The 15,208-nt window shown below is 39.6% G+C and overlaps 1 protein-coding gene across 5 annotated transcripts in view; it reads right to left on the bottom strand.

The window, feature by feature from the left end:
- The window catches only part of TBC1D8B (TBC1 domain family member 8B), a 40,433-nt gene that overhangs the window by 11,472 nt on the left and 13,753 nt on the right, over positions 1-15,208 (bottom strand). For all 5 annotated transcript variants that reach the window (XR_008239066.1, XM_052813277.1, XM_052813274.1 and 2 more), the window contains 9 exons: positions 14,355-14,473; positions 13,496-13,721; positions 12,315-12,555; positions 10,637-10,844; positions 7,736-7,903; positions 6,245-6,394; positions 3,162-3,312; positions 611-825; positions 44-161 (listed from right to left, as the gene is read on the bottom strand). Coding sequence is in view for 4 of the 5 variants with exons in the window: in XM_052813277.1 (XP_052669237.1) it covers positions 44-161; positions 611-825; positions 3,162-3,312; positions 6,245-6,394; positions 7,736-7,903; positions 10,637-10,844; positions 12,315-12,555; positions 13,496-13,721; positions 14,355-14,473 (1,596 nt within the window). In the remaining variant the exon portion in view is untranslated. The remainder of the gene's footprint in view (positions 1-43; positions 162-610; positions 826-3,161; positions 3,313-6,244; positions 6,395-7,735; positions 7,904-10,636; positions 10,845-12,314; positions 12,556-13,495; positions 13,722-14,354; positions 14,474-15,208) is intronic.

Raw genomic sequence — 15,208 nt, 5'->3', positions numbered from 1 at the left:
TGACATTCACTTCTAGATAGACAAAAAGACAGATGGATGTTACCAATGATTCGACGATTGAAATAATCAGGTAGCATCCTTTCGCACACAGCAACCAAAAGCCAGAATGCTTCCTCCTCTTTAGCATACAGCAGAAGTACTGATGTCAAAATATTCATTGCCTGTAACATTTAAACAGGAAAGGAAGCATTGACGAGGAAAGATGGTGAAAACACAACTGTTGTCATTCATTAAATTTTAAATTTCTGAAAACACTTTACAGCACGTTTTTAGAGTGCTAGGATAACCTACAGCCATATCCAGAATAAGACTTTTACCTCTATATTATTAAATACAGAGCATAGTATTTAAGCTACCTTAAAATATTTTTAAGTACTAAAAGTCTAGTAAGAATGCAAAGGTATATATGAAGTGGACATGACAGCATTTATCAACAAATTCAAGTACAATGTAAAAACTCATGTTACAGAGTGGGATGAAATAAGCAAAGTGAACCACTGAGCAAGAAACCATTACATATTTATGTGATTGATTTTATGAAGTGCCACAATACTGCCATCATCAGCTAATATTTAGACAACCAACACTAAGAGTCTCAAAACTGCTTTACCTGACAATATCCAATTTGGGGATTCCTGTATGCATAAGCTGTAAGAACTCTCCTTAGTGCAGAAATTCCTGTGTCACTTTGAAAAGCGGGATGCTCAGGTAAGGAGCGCCGTAAATCTCGTTCAATTTCATCAGTAGCTAAAGTACACGTTCCTAAGGACTTTTCCACCAACTCAGTGTAATAACCAGGGTTGGATGCCATATCGTTTACAGCACCTGCCAATACATTGTATTGCACAGTATTAGAGGACAACAGTAAAGTATCTACATGATTGTCTGCAATTTGTATAAAAATTTTTGGTGACTAGTGAGGTACCTCATGAATCTCCAGATGTTACTGCAGTAACGTATCAGAGTAATTCTACTGAAATTAATGGAATTACTCTGAAATGAAAACAGAAAAGTGAAATAAAATAAGGCTTGGAGGAAATCTAAGTCACTTTCCATTACAAAGTTGATTTTGACTTACTTTTTGTTTCATTGGAGGCGGGTGGGGAGAGCTTCCTTTCACCTACAATTTCGCCCAAGTTCTCAGGCAAACACAGTACCTTTCCATTTGCAGAGTTGGGAACAGATTAGAAAAACTAGGCAAAGGACTAATATTTACCTAATTAATTCCATAACTTTTATGTCAACACCTTCTGAGACAGAGATAACAGTCTGGTAACAGAAGCATAAATGCCTACGTAAACACTTAAAGAACACTAGCAAAGATAAATCCATGTTCACATGTCCTCAAAAGGAACTACCATACAGTAGGCTGAATGAAGAGTATAAAATGCATTTGTTGTGATAAACAGATCGTCTGGAACAGCAGAAAGCTCTGCCCAGGGCAACACAGTGAGTACAGCTAGCAGCTAAGGTCCTGGGTGGTTCCTCAAAATCTGCAGCTCGTTTTCTGAATCTGACACAGGTTTCTTGCATGACCCTGATCAAGTCAGTGGCTGCTGCTTTTCTAAGTGTTTCAGTGAACAGGAATAGAAAGCACACAGAGGTGTTGTAAAGCAGTGTCTTAATTCCCTGGGCCTCCATTTCCTCAAGTTAAGCGCTCTGACACAGTTGTGTTCTACAGAAGAAAGCCACAAAAGCACACTCAGAGCTTTGGCAAGAGATCCCATATGTGTAAGAAAATCCACAATTCCTGTACATCTCACTCTTTAAACCAAGCAAAGAGCTTGGTATAGCAAAGAGCTGCTGATAACTGGGGCCAAATTCTCTGCCAGGAAAACATTTTTTTTGTGTGTATGGTAAAGCTATCCTCTCAGAAAGCTTAAATCAAAACAATTGGAACACAGTCCCACAAACATGCTTTTCTTTTTAGCAAGTAAAGAGGCTTTGCTGAAACTGATTGTCCCCTGGAACAGCATGTACTCTTATCATTATTTTTCAATTGAGTCTGTTGTAAAAGAAGCAGATGCAGGTTTAGTTTGAATCAATGCAAAACAAAATAGTAGACAAAATTATCCTGTTCATCATTTTGAAGTATCTTTCTTCAGAATCACAGAATGGTTTGGGTTGGAAGGGACCTTAAAGATCACCTAGTTCCAACCCTCCTGCCATGGGCAGGGACACCTTTCACTAGACCAGGTTGCTCAAAGCCCCATCCAACCTGGCCTTGAACACTCCCAGGGATGGGGCATCCACAACCTCTCTGGGCAACCTGTTCCAGTGCCTCACCACCCTCACAGTAAAGAACTTCTTCCTTATATCTAATCTAAATCTACCCTCTTTCAGTTTAAAACTGTTACCCCTTCTGTAGTGTCCTATCACTACACCCCCTGATAAAGAGTCCCTCCCCATCTTTCCTGTTGGCCCCCTTTAAGTACTGGAAGGCCGCTATAAGGTCTCCCCGGACCCTTTTCTTCTCCAGGCTGAACAACCCCAACTCTCTCAGCCTGTCCTCATAGGAGAGGTGCTCCAGCCCCCTGATCATCTTCGTGGCCCTCCTCCGGACCCGCTTGAGCAGGTCCCCGTCTTTCTTACGCTGGGGGCCCCAGAGCTGAACGCAGTACTCCAGGTGGGGTCTCACGAGAGCAGCGCAGAGGGACAGAATCACCTCCCTTGACCTGCTCGCCACACTTCTTTTGATGCAGCCCAGAATGCGATAGGCTTTCTGGGCTGCAAATGCACATTGCTGGCTCATATTCAGTTTTTCATCCACTAACACCCCCAAGTCCTTCTCCGCAGGGCTGCTCTCAATCCGCTCATTGCCCAGCCTGTATTTGTGCTTGGGATTGCCCCGACCCATGTGCAGGACTTTGCACTTGGCCTTGTTGAACTTCATGAGGTTTGCACAGGCCCACCTCTCAAGCCTGTCCAGGTCCCTCTGGATGGCATCCCTTCCCTCCAGCGTGTCAGTTGCACCACACAGCTTGGTGTTGTCGCCAAACTTGCTGAGGGTGCACTCAATCCCACTGTCCATGTCGCCAACAAAGATGTGGACAAATTGCCAGAGGTAAGAGCATTTTTTGTCAGACTACGTTCAGTCAGTAACTAGAACATCCATGCAGTAGAGCCCACAAAATGAATCAATTATACTTGGTATGCAATACCTGAGAAGAGTAGCCACAGCTCTCCTCTTAATGCCTCCGGGATCCCTCTTACGACTAGGTCTCGAGTCTTCTTTGTTCTAAACATACTGACACCATGTCCACGTTCGACAAAGAGGATGTTCCAGGACTGTTCTTTCATTTTTTCTTTCAACTGTGAAAAGCAGAAGACAACAAGCATTAAGTATACTGGAAGATTTTCCTCAGGTTTCAGAGAACAGAACCAAATTTTGCTCTCAGTTATATTCATATAAACTGGCAATGGCAGCACCAGCATCCATATTGACATATGAAATGAATGCTGATGCAAATCAGAGCAAAGTCTAACCTGTGCATAGTCTAAAGTTTGGCATACAATGCAGCTACATGACCTACTATTCTTTAAAGCATATTATTACAAGAGTGTCTATTCCAGATCAGACAAAAGGTAAATCTAAGCCAGTATCCCACCTGACAGAAAGCAACAGCAAGTGCCAAAGGACAGTAAGGTCAAGCAAACATCTGCAAAATCCTCCTCCATCCTCCAGCAAATGGAAAAACAGGCACCTCCTCAGCAGAGGCAATGTCTCTGAATTTGACAACATACAGCAGATTTTTCTCTGCAAATTGCTTTCTGAACCCAGACAAACCTGCTGCCTTCTAACTTCACTTGAAGCTCCCTTGTTGCTGTATTATTAAGACAACAAACAATCACTCCCTTTCACCTTTTTCAAGCCACTCCTAAGTTCAACTTTTTCCTTACTTCCCACTTGAGAATGATTCCAACCTGTAAACAGCAATAACTGCATACAAGCTGGATTTTCATTTTAAATGAAGTCATCACCATCTATTTGTTATGTTTTTGTTCACTATTCTGCTAAACTTAATAAAAAAAAAATCAATAGGTAGACAGCCCTATTTGTTACCTCTAGATTGAACCATTTGCAGCTTTGGCACCACATCAACAAAAATTACATAATTATCAAAGGACCACAAAGTACTTTTAGGGAGTGAATGAACAGTGATAAAGCAGTAAGATAGCAAACCAGTGCAAGGTGCAACTGTGCAGACAAATTCTGCTGGCATAGTTCTCCCAAGGCGTTCCAAAAATGCATTGCCAGCATAATGGATAAGAAAATTCAACATTTGATATAATTCCTATGGCAAAAAATTAGAGGTATGTTAAAACTTCCTCTTGTAAAATTCTTTTTCAGCTATTTCCACATAAATATATATATATATGTTTGTATGACACATACATACAAACAAATCTGCTTATTGTAACTTGGGCCAATTTCAAAATACCCCATTTTTTTGTCACTGCTTTGTGATAAACAGCATAACATTTTCTTGGTAAAGGGTAAATGAATAGAAGAAGGAAAAAAGATGAAACTGAGTGAAAGCAGTAGAAAAGACAAGCAGGAAAAACAGGGTAAAGAGAAGGTTCAGAATGCTTATGTGCGGTGGCAGGTTTCTCTGTGCTAATTTGAGAGCTCTAACAAACAAACTATGAGAAAAAGTATTTGGCCATGATGGCACAATGAAATAAAGCAAGTGATTATTTGCAAAGTCAACTCACTGTCACAGACACCTACTTAATTACTCTCATAAATTAACATATTTCAATTTCAACATGTCTACGAACTGTTCTTTGGTAACAGCAATAAAAATGTACTAACTCTGTTACGGATGAAATAATATCCCACAGAAACTCAACAGGCAAAACAGGTTGCTTCCTTTTTTTTATTTATCATGCTTTGTTGCATTTTATTAGTGGACAGATTTGGAGCAGAATGGCTACGAATGGTGGAAAGCACACAGAGGGATGGCATGACATCAAGTGTCATCATTCTCCCACAGTTTCTCAATCTCTCCTCAGTTTATTTACATGAGCTCCAAATAGCACTAGGAGAGAATCAATAATCAGGAAAATTTGCAAGAGAATGAAGTCTAGTTGGATTAAGGAGGGGAACTAGTAGCTGAAAACACTTATGCTCATATAGGTTTTACATTTAATCAAATATTTATCAACCAGATAGAACTTTTTTAAAAAATACCAATTTCTGTCAACATAGAAGAAAACAGTGTATGAATCTGAACTTCAGTAGGAACAGCCATGTAAGTAAAACCCACTTCACAAAATGAAAACTGGCAAAAATTCCCTATTCAGACAGAATTGAAGTTACAGGCATTTTACCTGCAAAGCAGGAGGCAGAGATAGTAGAAATAGTGAAATAGATCCTTTGTAAAGTACGAGATTACTAATAAACTATTGATTATGCACCTAAAATGCAATTTAGTTTCTCTGAAGCAAAGCAACAGATGATCAGGTGCTCCAACTCATGAGAGGCTCCAGGGCTGAGACAGGGTGAACATTGCCACTACATTTTTTTGTGCATGCAGCAGTAAGATTTAACATTAAAGGTGCCAAAAGGAAAAGTAGATTTTGTCCACTTTTGTTCAACATTCTATAAAAAGCAGAACTTAAAAATCTGGATTCCCTTTTCTCCTGCCCAAAGGGTGTTTATTTTCTGATATTTCTAATATAAAAAAATTCTGTATCATAATTTACCCGGTTCTGCTGAAAGACTTAATTTTAAAATAAAACCTTTCTGTCTTCTTGCACACACTATGGAGAAGCAAAAATAGGATGTCCTACTGCAAAAACAATTAAAGAAACATTCTCCAGAGCATAACATTGTTAGACAGCAGTGCAAAAGAATGAAGCAAGGAAGAAATTAAGTCAATTTCTTGATAACATTCTGCTTGCCCCCCAAGAGTTTGTAGCGACTTTGTATCTTGACAATTCAGATAGATATGAAACATGTTCACTATCATAAAACAAACAGCCAACTCTTCCCTGAGGGGTGGAAGAGCAGGAGGAATTAGCTCCATGAAGATACGGCATATCATTATTCAACAAGATGAGCAGAAAATTGAATGGAGCCATGAAGAAGCACCCTGTGGACTCCAAATACAGAAAAAGCAGATGAAAGAAGCTTGGCAAAGCCCCAGAGGAAATCAGCAGCCTTGCTGGAATACATTTTGAATATACTTCAGTCCTTTCGAATTAGATTCCAAAAACTGTTGGCCATTTTATCCCTTACCATTTTAGAGTCTAGATTCTCAGCATCCTGAGGATGGTAAACAGTCATTAGGGCTTCCGTACTGACAGTTTTGCTGTTATCTCTCTGACCCATTTTTGACGGTCCTGCATCAAAATCCTTTGGACTGTCAGAGGCAGAACTAGCTGCAACCTTGAAAAAAAATTTAACAGTGGTAGTTATAAATGCCAAACAATCCTTCAAGAAGCAGCACTGATAGCAGAAACTGTTTTGCTTCTAGACCATCATTGTTTATTTTATTAAGTTACAGGTACCAGATACAGACTTCCAAAATAAACGAAAAACAGCAATCCCTGCTCTGCACAGCTGGGCTTTCAGGAGGCTGCACTTGAAAAAAAAAAAAATCCATCTCTACAGCCAAAAACTGAATTATGAAAGGACAAATATTCATAACGAGAACTGTAATAGACAGGGAGGTCTGATCATCCATCACCACTGAAGTCAAAAGAAAAACATTCATTTAAATGGAGCCATAGATTGAACTATACAAAAATGCTGAGGCATTTTAAAACCAGCATTAGAACCTGGATTGCTTTTCAAAACCTGATGGAAAACAAAGCAAAAGAACCCAAACCAGAATGCATTCACAGTAGCACCATTGTTTAACACATTCTCTTTCATAAAGGCACAGAGTTATTTATTTTTCCACACCTTAAAACCAGAGGTACATGACTTAGCATGGTATGTCAAAATAATGCAGATATAACCAGAAATAAGGTAATCTAAAAGGGAATGCCTCTGAGCAGCAGACCTTACTACTCAGGTCTCCCAGGGCTGTGCTGTACACTTATCAGCTGAGCATTTCTGCTGATACCAAACTATCTTGCTTTTATTACTTATTTTTGCCTTTTAACCCTTAAGAATCAAAATCTCAAGGTAGAGATTTTGCTGATACACTAACCCTTTTCTACCAAAAGGCATTTATTTGTATGCTTCTCCACTCTTACAACTGTCACTTTAGAGGCTACCCCAGCTGATTCTATTTAATTTTTTTTCAGGGGAAAATCTTTAGGGAAGACATACAGCAACTATAATAAGTAACGCTTGTTAGGGATGTTTTGTCGTTGCTTTCTTATTTCTCATGCAGGAAACTACACATACATATTTCTTCACATCTAGAAACAACCTTACAATCATTCCATCAACCTCCTGAGTCAAATAGTCAGCTGGCAAAAACTGACATAGCTACATATAATTTTACATCAGACTGGTGGACTTCTGTTTTAATGTGAAGGGTCTGAAGGCAAGAGATGGGAACATGCGTTTTGAAAGAGAAAAAAAATATTTTGACAACTTGAAATCTAGAGGTACAGCAGACATCATTACCCATCTTGTGTCTAGATTCAGGCTTAAATATAGATGTATTGCATTACACAGCAAAACACTGACAACGATACGTAAACTCTTAGTAACACTACACAACCTTTGTCCTAGGAACAGGTACTAAGAAATTAGAATTAGCAGAGCAGTTACCTCTGTATTTATGATGTGTTGTGGACTCGAAGTCGCATTGCATTTCATTCTGAGCTTTGCCACAAGCTGTTCGAAATCTCTAACCTCTGTGAAACGAAAAGCTGTTTTTCCTTTGGTACTAATGCTGACCCCTCTGTTAGCTGGATCTGCCTTATCCACCCCTGTGACCTGTGGAAGCAAAGATACATAAATTAGGCAACAAATTTTACCAGCTTACTTCGAAAAGAGAAAACCTATTAAAAATACATGTGTACATGACACAGTAGTATGAAGCACCACACAAGCAGAATTAGTAACGCAAGTAACAAACTCACTACATTTAAAGCTGTCTGCAGCTATTTTAGCACAAGATAATAAGTATTATGCAATAGACTTTTGACAAAGTACCAAAAATCTTTGAAGAGGTTTTCCCAGCTGTGAGTGCTGACCTTATTTGAAAATCTTGCCTCCTTCTACCTGCTGAACCTGTTACTTTTTTTCTTACTGTCCAAAAGCAGACAAAACATGGCTTTTGCAAGTAATCAAATGAAACAAGTTTCACAAGAACGAATTTCTACTGAGAACACCCTTTCAAAGACAGCTGTCATAACACATGACAGCTGGAGCTGATTTTAATTGCCATGATGGAACAGTTACAGATTAGGGCAGTTAATATACTTTAATAATGCAAGTACAAGTGAGACAATCATGAACAGCTAGACTGACTGCCCTTGCTGATGCTTTTACATTGTTACAGGTAAAGAATGAAAGACCACTGAAATAAAGTAACTGCAGTACCCTAGAACAAATAGTGAGGGCCTGACAATCCACAAGAATAAATTTAGAGTCAGCTCCTTTAACACAGCCTCCTCTTGTTTTTCACAGGTTATAGAAATCTCTATTGTTTGCAGGACTATTTATAGATAATCAAATAAATTGCTTTATCTGGGCAGGGAACACCAAGTGTATTGTTGAAATTAGCTCAGCTCACCCCCCTATGTCAGGTGTCTTATGTCAGGCAGCATGTACACAGACTATGCAGAGCAATTACAGAACCTGGTTAATTTTTAGGCTATTGTAAAATATGTCTGGGTGCTGATGGAAAGCTTTTAATACTGGAAGACTGAAATGTGGCAATGTCCCAGACCACATGAAGTCCAGAGAAGGATAGAGAAGGTTTGGGTTTGTTTTTTTTTCCCAGAAGTTATTCCACAGTCTAGCTATAGTACTTTATAGAAATATGAATGCTGTGTCCTTTACAATATGGTCCTCATTCAGTCTGTTGACACTATCAGCTGTAACGGCACTGATACTTGTTCACTGACAACTGTCAGTGGATTTTCCTATAGACTTTTGAACAGACAGCACTGCTCAACTGCTGCAAAAAAATTGGACTACTGAGCTAAGAAAGGAACATGGCAGAGCGATTACTAATCTTCAAGATCTTCAAAGCATGCTCCTTGAGAAGCTGGTGGCTTGTGGCTTAGACAAGTGTACTCTTCACTGGGTAAAAAGCTGGCTGGATGGCCGAGCCCGGAGAGTTGTGGTGAATGGGGTTAAATCCAGCTGGTGGCCAGTCACAAGTGGTGTTCCCCAGGGCTCAGTACTGGCGCCAGTTCTCATTAATACCTTTATCAATGATCTGGACGAGGGGATCGAGTACACCCTCAGTAAGTTTGCGGACGACACCAAGTTGGGCAGGAGAGTCGATCTGCTGGAGGGTAGGAAGGCTCTACAGAGGGGTCTGGACAGGCTGGGTGGATGGGCCGAGGCCAACTGTATGAGGTTCAACAAGGCCAAGTGCCGGGTCCTGCACTTGGGTCACAACAACCCCATGCAGCGCTACAGGCTTGGGGAAGAGTGGCTGGAAAGCTGCCTGGCAGAGAAAGACCTGGGGGTGCTGGTTGACAGCCGGCTGAATATGAGCCAGCAGTGTGCCCAGGTGGCCAAGAAGGTCAACAGCATCCTGGCTTGTATCAGAAATAGTGTGGCCAGCAGGAGCAGGGAGGTGATTGCTCCCCTGTACTCAGCACTGGTGGGGCCGCACCTCCAGTCCTGTGTTCAGTTTTGGGCCCCTCACTACAAGACAGACATTGAGGAGCTGGAGCGTGTCCAGAGAAGGGCAACAAAGCTGGTGAAGGGTCTAGAGCACAAGTCTTATGAGGAGCGGCTGAGGGAACTGAGGTTGTTTAGCCTGGAGAAAAGGAGGCTGAGGGAGACCTTATCGCTCTCTACAACTGCCTGAAAGGGGGTTGTAGTGAGGTGGGTGTTGGTCTCTTCTATCAAGTGACTAGTGATAGAATGAGAGGAAATGGCCTCAAGTTGTGGCAGGGGAGGTTTAGGTTGGATATTAGGAAAAATTTCTTTACTGAAAGGGTTGTCGGGCATTGGAACAGGCTGCCCAGGGAAGTGGCGGAGTCACCATCCCTGGAGGTGTTCAAAAAACGCGTAGACGTGGCACTTCAGGACATGGTTTAGTGGGCATGGTGGTGTTGGGTTGACGGTTGGACTCGATCTTAAAGGTCTTTTCCAACCTAAATGATTCTATGATTCTAAGACCCTCAACCCCCTCCAATTCTTTACTTTTTATCTTGAGAATCTCTCATTAACCCAACTTCAAGAATTAAGCATAAGCTTTTTCATTAAAAAAAAAAAAAGTATTAAAAAAGTTGGATTCTGTACCCAGCTACACAAATCAGAGTAAACAGAAAAGGGAAAGAGGATACAGGGAACAAAGCTGAAACATGAAAGCAGTTCTATAAACCTACAAACAGGATTCCTACATGCAGTATCAAAGGTAGAGGGAAATATATGACATCATGTAAAGTAAGCAGATTCTAATGAAAATCTGCTAAACTGGCATTAAACTACACAAGTGCAAAACTTCTGGTATAACTGCCTCTGACTTGTAGATTGCATTACCTCTCTTAATGGAATGATTACGCTGCACAGGCTGCCATCCTGGCTAGCAAAGCAGATGTAGTTTTCTGAAATGCACATTTTCCCATGGGTGTTGTAATGACTGAAAGGAACCCATAAGAAGCACTCATGAACTTCCTTCAAGGTCTCTTCTTTGGGTAGCCTGAAGAATGCACTAAACTGCTCGCTGTGGGCACGGCTCTCTAGGCCTCTAGATTAAAAACAAAACAAAAAACAGGGTAGAAGAGAGAAAATAAAAATTAAATAAGTTTAAAATGTCTTTACAAATACAAAAGTTAAAAATACCTTGGGAAAAGTCAGTAATACTAACATCTTGCTTTCCCATAATCCGTGGGGTCGATCTGGAGGGTTCAATGTTTTGCTTGAAGAGGCAACAAAGGGCAGGACCACACCTATCTATATACACCCACTTAACGAAATACTTAAATACTTCACTATACAGGAATAGATTCAAGCATGTTCTTACACAGTAAAGTACTTTGCTGAATCAGGGCCTACAGGCAGTGCAGAAAAACATACTAATAGCCTAATCCTCTCTGTTTCCCCACCCATCAGAATAGTCCATTTAAACCTACAACAAGTTTTTGGCTTGACAGGTTAATTAGCTAGAAATGTAGCACATGCTGTAAACATCTGCCATGGGCTAATTCTTCACAGATAACTGCAGCCAGAAACAATGTTTTGGTTGTAGAGCAACATCCCTCTCCAGCATTGCTACCAAATTGAGGTATCAATTATCCAGGAAACACAACCTAAACCAGGTTTTATTATCAGTGTACTATAAAACTAAACAGCTTTTTTTTTTATTTTAATCATAGGTACATGGAGCTTTCAGTAGGAACAATTATTAGAAAAATGCTTTATCATAATTTCTGATTTGCAGATAGGTAGTGTTTTCCAACAATGATTTAGTCCCTTTATGTGAACCTAAATTACCTAAAACCAGACTTGCTCTTCCTGGTTACTTTTACAGTAAATAGCTGTGGTCCACAGACCAAAACCTGAATATTTGAGTGAGAATTTGGACAGCTCTCTGAGGAAAAGACAACGTTTGCTTCAACAGAAACCAGAACTGACGAGAAACCATAAAATTACTACAAGGAATAATCACATACCTTCCTTGAGAAGGACAGACCCTAACCATCAGGTGACTTACATACACATCTTTCCCACTGCCTAAAATACTGTGGTAAATAAGGAAAGCCACGCACCCATCTGCAACTTACTGATTTTATCACCCGTCTCCAGTGGCAAAAAAGCCGTGTAGTTAGTATTTACATATGTTTATTAAATGATTTATTCTCCACCTTATCCTTCCTCATCAGGTCTCTTTGCAGACACTGCAGCTCCAGTCTTCATTTTCTAATCCTAAATGCTGCTAGAATGCCTTTTAAAAATTCAAACCACTATAAACCCTATAGTTGAAGACCAGCTCTGAAGTTTTGATCACCTCCTGCCTTCATATAAACTTTTGATACTGCAAAGTAACAATGAAATACAATGCCCCACATTGCTTTGATCCCAAATTTTATTGAGACACTTGTTTAAGAGAACACCAGCTTTGCTGACATTTATGTATCTCCTTGAGACAAGGATTCTCCTCCCCTTTGCCTAAAAAAGTACTAGGCCAAGAGCAGATAGACTCTAAGTAATATATTACCTCTTGGTGATCTGCAGGGGGTCATGAAGGACTAGGTCATTTTCAAATGTCTCCTTGTCAAAAAGTCTCCTAACAGCATAGTTTGCCAGCTGTTCCATGAGAAGGAACGTTTCACTAATGTGCAAAAACATGGAAAAATAGTGATCTTCCCCACGGGAGCACACATGAATGCTCTCTGTCAGAATCACATTGGAAGTCTTCTCAAGTTTTGATATTTCATCCCAGGAGATAGTAAGTTTTACTGAAAATACAAATATAAGCAGATGTGAGTAGCTTCTTGTTAGCTGCTACCCTCATATTAAAAAAAGAAAAGTAGTAGTCAACAGCACTAATAAAATATAATTAAGCAATACAGTTAAATGATAACACACTTGGAAAGGGCTAAAAACTCACAAAAGCACAAAACCCACTCTCTTCACAATTCCTATAAAAGAATTCCATTAGAAAGAATTTTAAAGAACGAAAACCATTAAAGACACACCATGTATGAACACAGAAGCTTACATCACATTTTCTTTGCTCTGATGTGAAACTGCAAATTGCAAACAAACATCATCATATAAGCCACCCCACTTTAAACAAGCTACCAATAGGGCTTCTTAAAGTAAATCAATCGTGTATTAGCATTTAGAGGAACCATGCCCATTAGCTATGACATGTCCCGATACAAATGAAAATTAGCTTAGAAAGGATCCTACTTTCTTTATGCTTTCTAGTTTTCACATAAATACAGTTATAGCTCACACTCTTAGAGGCATTTGTTTGGGCATTTCAAACTAATGTTACACAGGAAAAAAAAGACGTGCAATTATCACCAATGCGTAGTGCACCCATGTGAAATATTAGGTCTGTGTGTGAAGAAATAACTGTAATCCTTACAGGCTGAATTAATATGCAGCATGAACTAAAGATGACAAACTTCTAGTTAGAGTCAACTGCAACAGGTCTGCCTTCTCTCTGAAGCTTATATAGAGGAAGAAAACTAATGGACATTATGTAGTAAGTTACACAAATGTATTCATTTCCATAAAGTATTTTATGTTTGCAGTTTTTTCTATTCTGTGTTGACATCTGCTCACATGGCAAAATAGCTCCCTTAGGACATAGGAATAGTTCTTCCAAATATGAAAGATAAACAGTAAAATGTGAAGGGGCTAGGCTTAGTATCGAGGCTTACTTACTTTCTGCTCCCAGCAAAAATGAGTAAAAGCTAAGGAAGTTGGTACTAAGATAAAGCCATCCTTGACAGGGCACTCTGCCCTTCCAGTAACTGCATGAGTAATAGGTAACCAACTTCTCCTGCTCCGGTAATCCAAAACACTTTTCAAACTTCATAAGACCTTCACGAAACTTCTCAGGATCATCTTCTTTTACAAAAGAACCTTTTCCCTCTTCAGCAATCAAACCCTAAAACAAAAGAACCAGTTACTTTATATATGCATCCATGTGGATGGGTGTCATATATGCACCTGCATACGTACAGCATTGCATTCTCCTAACAGGATAGTAAGTTTTAGAACAGGAAGAGTAATCTGAGGATCAAAACAGAGGTCACAAATCAAATGTGCTATTTCAGACTCATCCACCAAGTTTCCCACACAACTTAGGCAAGCACAATTCCCAGGTCTCCTCTTCTGAAATAGATATATTTTCCTCATTTAATCACAAGAATTTCTGGGCTAAATATTTAGCATACATAAAGTGAACTGTTGCGCCTTCAAAAAAATATACCATATGCTTCCCAGGCATTATCAAAATTATTGTGAAATAATTTATCAACAGTTTTAGACCACTATCTAAAGGCATCTGATGTATCATTTACCAAGAAGAGTTTATGTCAAACAACCTTACTTACCTGTGAGGGAGATAAACAGGAGCAATGGAGTGTGTTGAAGCTAACAGCCACATACTACTCAATCAGAAGTATGTAGCATTATGATGCTGTCCTCTGATATTCTAAAGAGGACATATTATTCATGTACATTTAGAGGAAAAAAAATACTTAGCCTTTCCCAATTATGTCATGTGCCTGTTACTTACTCTTATCTTTCCCTGGACAAAGCTCGTAATATCTTCATTTGAATCAAATACTGATAAAGTCTTCATAACATTGTGTTCTAGCCAGTCCCAGTGTTCTGTTATTTCTTCTCTGCTGGATCCTGATTGAAAGAGAAAGTTAGTATTACTTAAAATTAGAACAGACGTTAATCATTTCACTAAAAATATTAATCAAGAGAATACTTAGCAAATTCCCAATTCACAGAGTAATTTAGATACACAAGTCCAAATCACAAGTCTCAAATCTATTGTCCTCAACTCTTGTGTACACTAAAAATGTATTTGGTGTACATTAAAAAAGTGCACTGCTCTGTTTTTATCTTTCAAGCCCTTTATGCAGCTGTATTTCTAGCCTTACATCCAGAAGCATCTCAGCTTTGTCAACATCATGCGGCTCAGTGCTGAAGCCTGACTTGGACTGACAGTTCCTCCAGCTCAGCAGTACCTCCCCAACACAGATAGCAGAGCATTGCTAGAACACTCCCAGTCTAATAGTCTAGAAGGTGGGAAATGTGATATCAAATTCATGAGACTAAGAAGAAAATGAAATCTGAGCCTTTGATATCCTCAGCTGTGATCACTGGGCCACACCATTTTCCAGAGTAGAACTCCAAGACTTAGACCTGCTGTGCAAAATCCCTTCTAACAAGTGTAAGGACGTAAAGCACACATCACTGCAACCAGGAAGGTAGCAAAGATTTCTCTTTGGATACGTGAAACAACCATTTATGCTGCTTACAACAATCAATCAATTGCTACTTACTTGTGCTCATTATAGATCATGGTTTTATCTCATTCTCTGTCAATTATATTTCTAAAGCTTAGGCAACCACCGT

Source organism: Harpia harpyja, chromosome 18 (assembly GCF_026419915.1).
Source record: "Harpia harpyja isolate bHarHar1 chromosome 18, bHarHar1 primary haplotype, whole genome shotgun sequence".
NCBI classification, from domain to species: Eukaryota; Metazoa; Chordata; class Aves; order Accipitriformes; family Accipitridae; genus Harpia; species Harpia harpyja.
The sequence above is the reverse complement of the archived record's forward strand: the minus strand, read 5'-3'. Positions and strand labels throughout refer to the sequence as shown.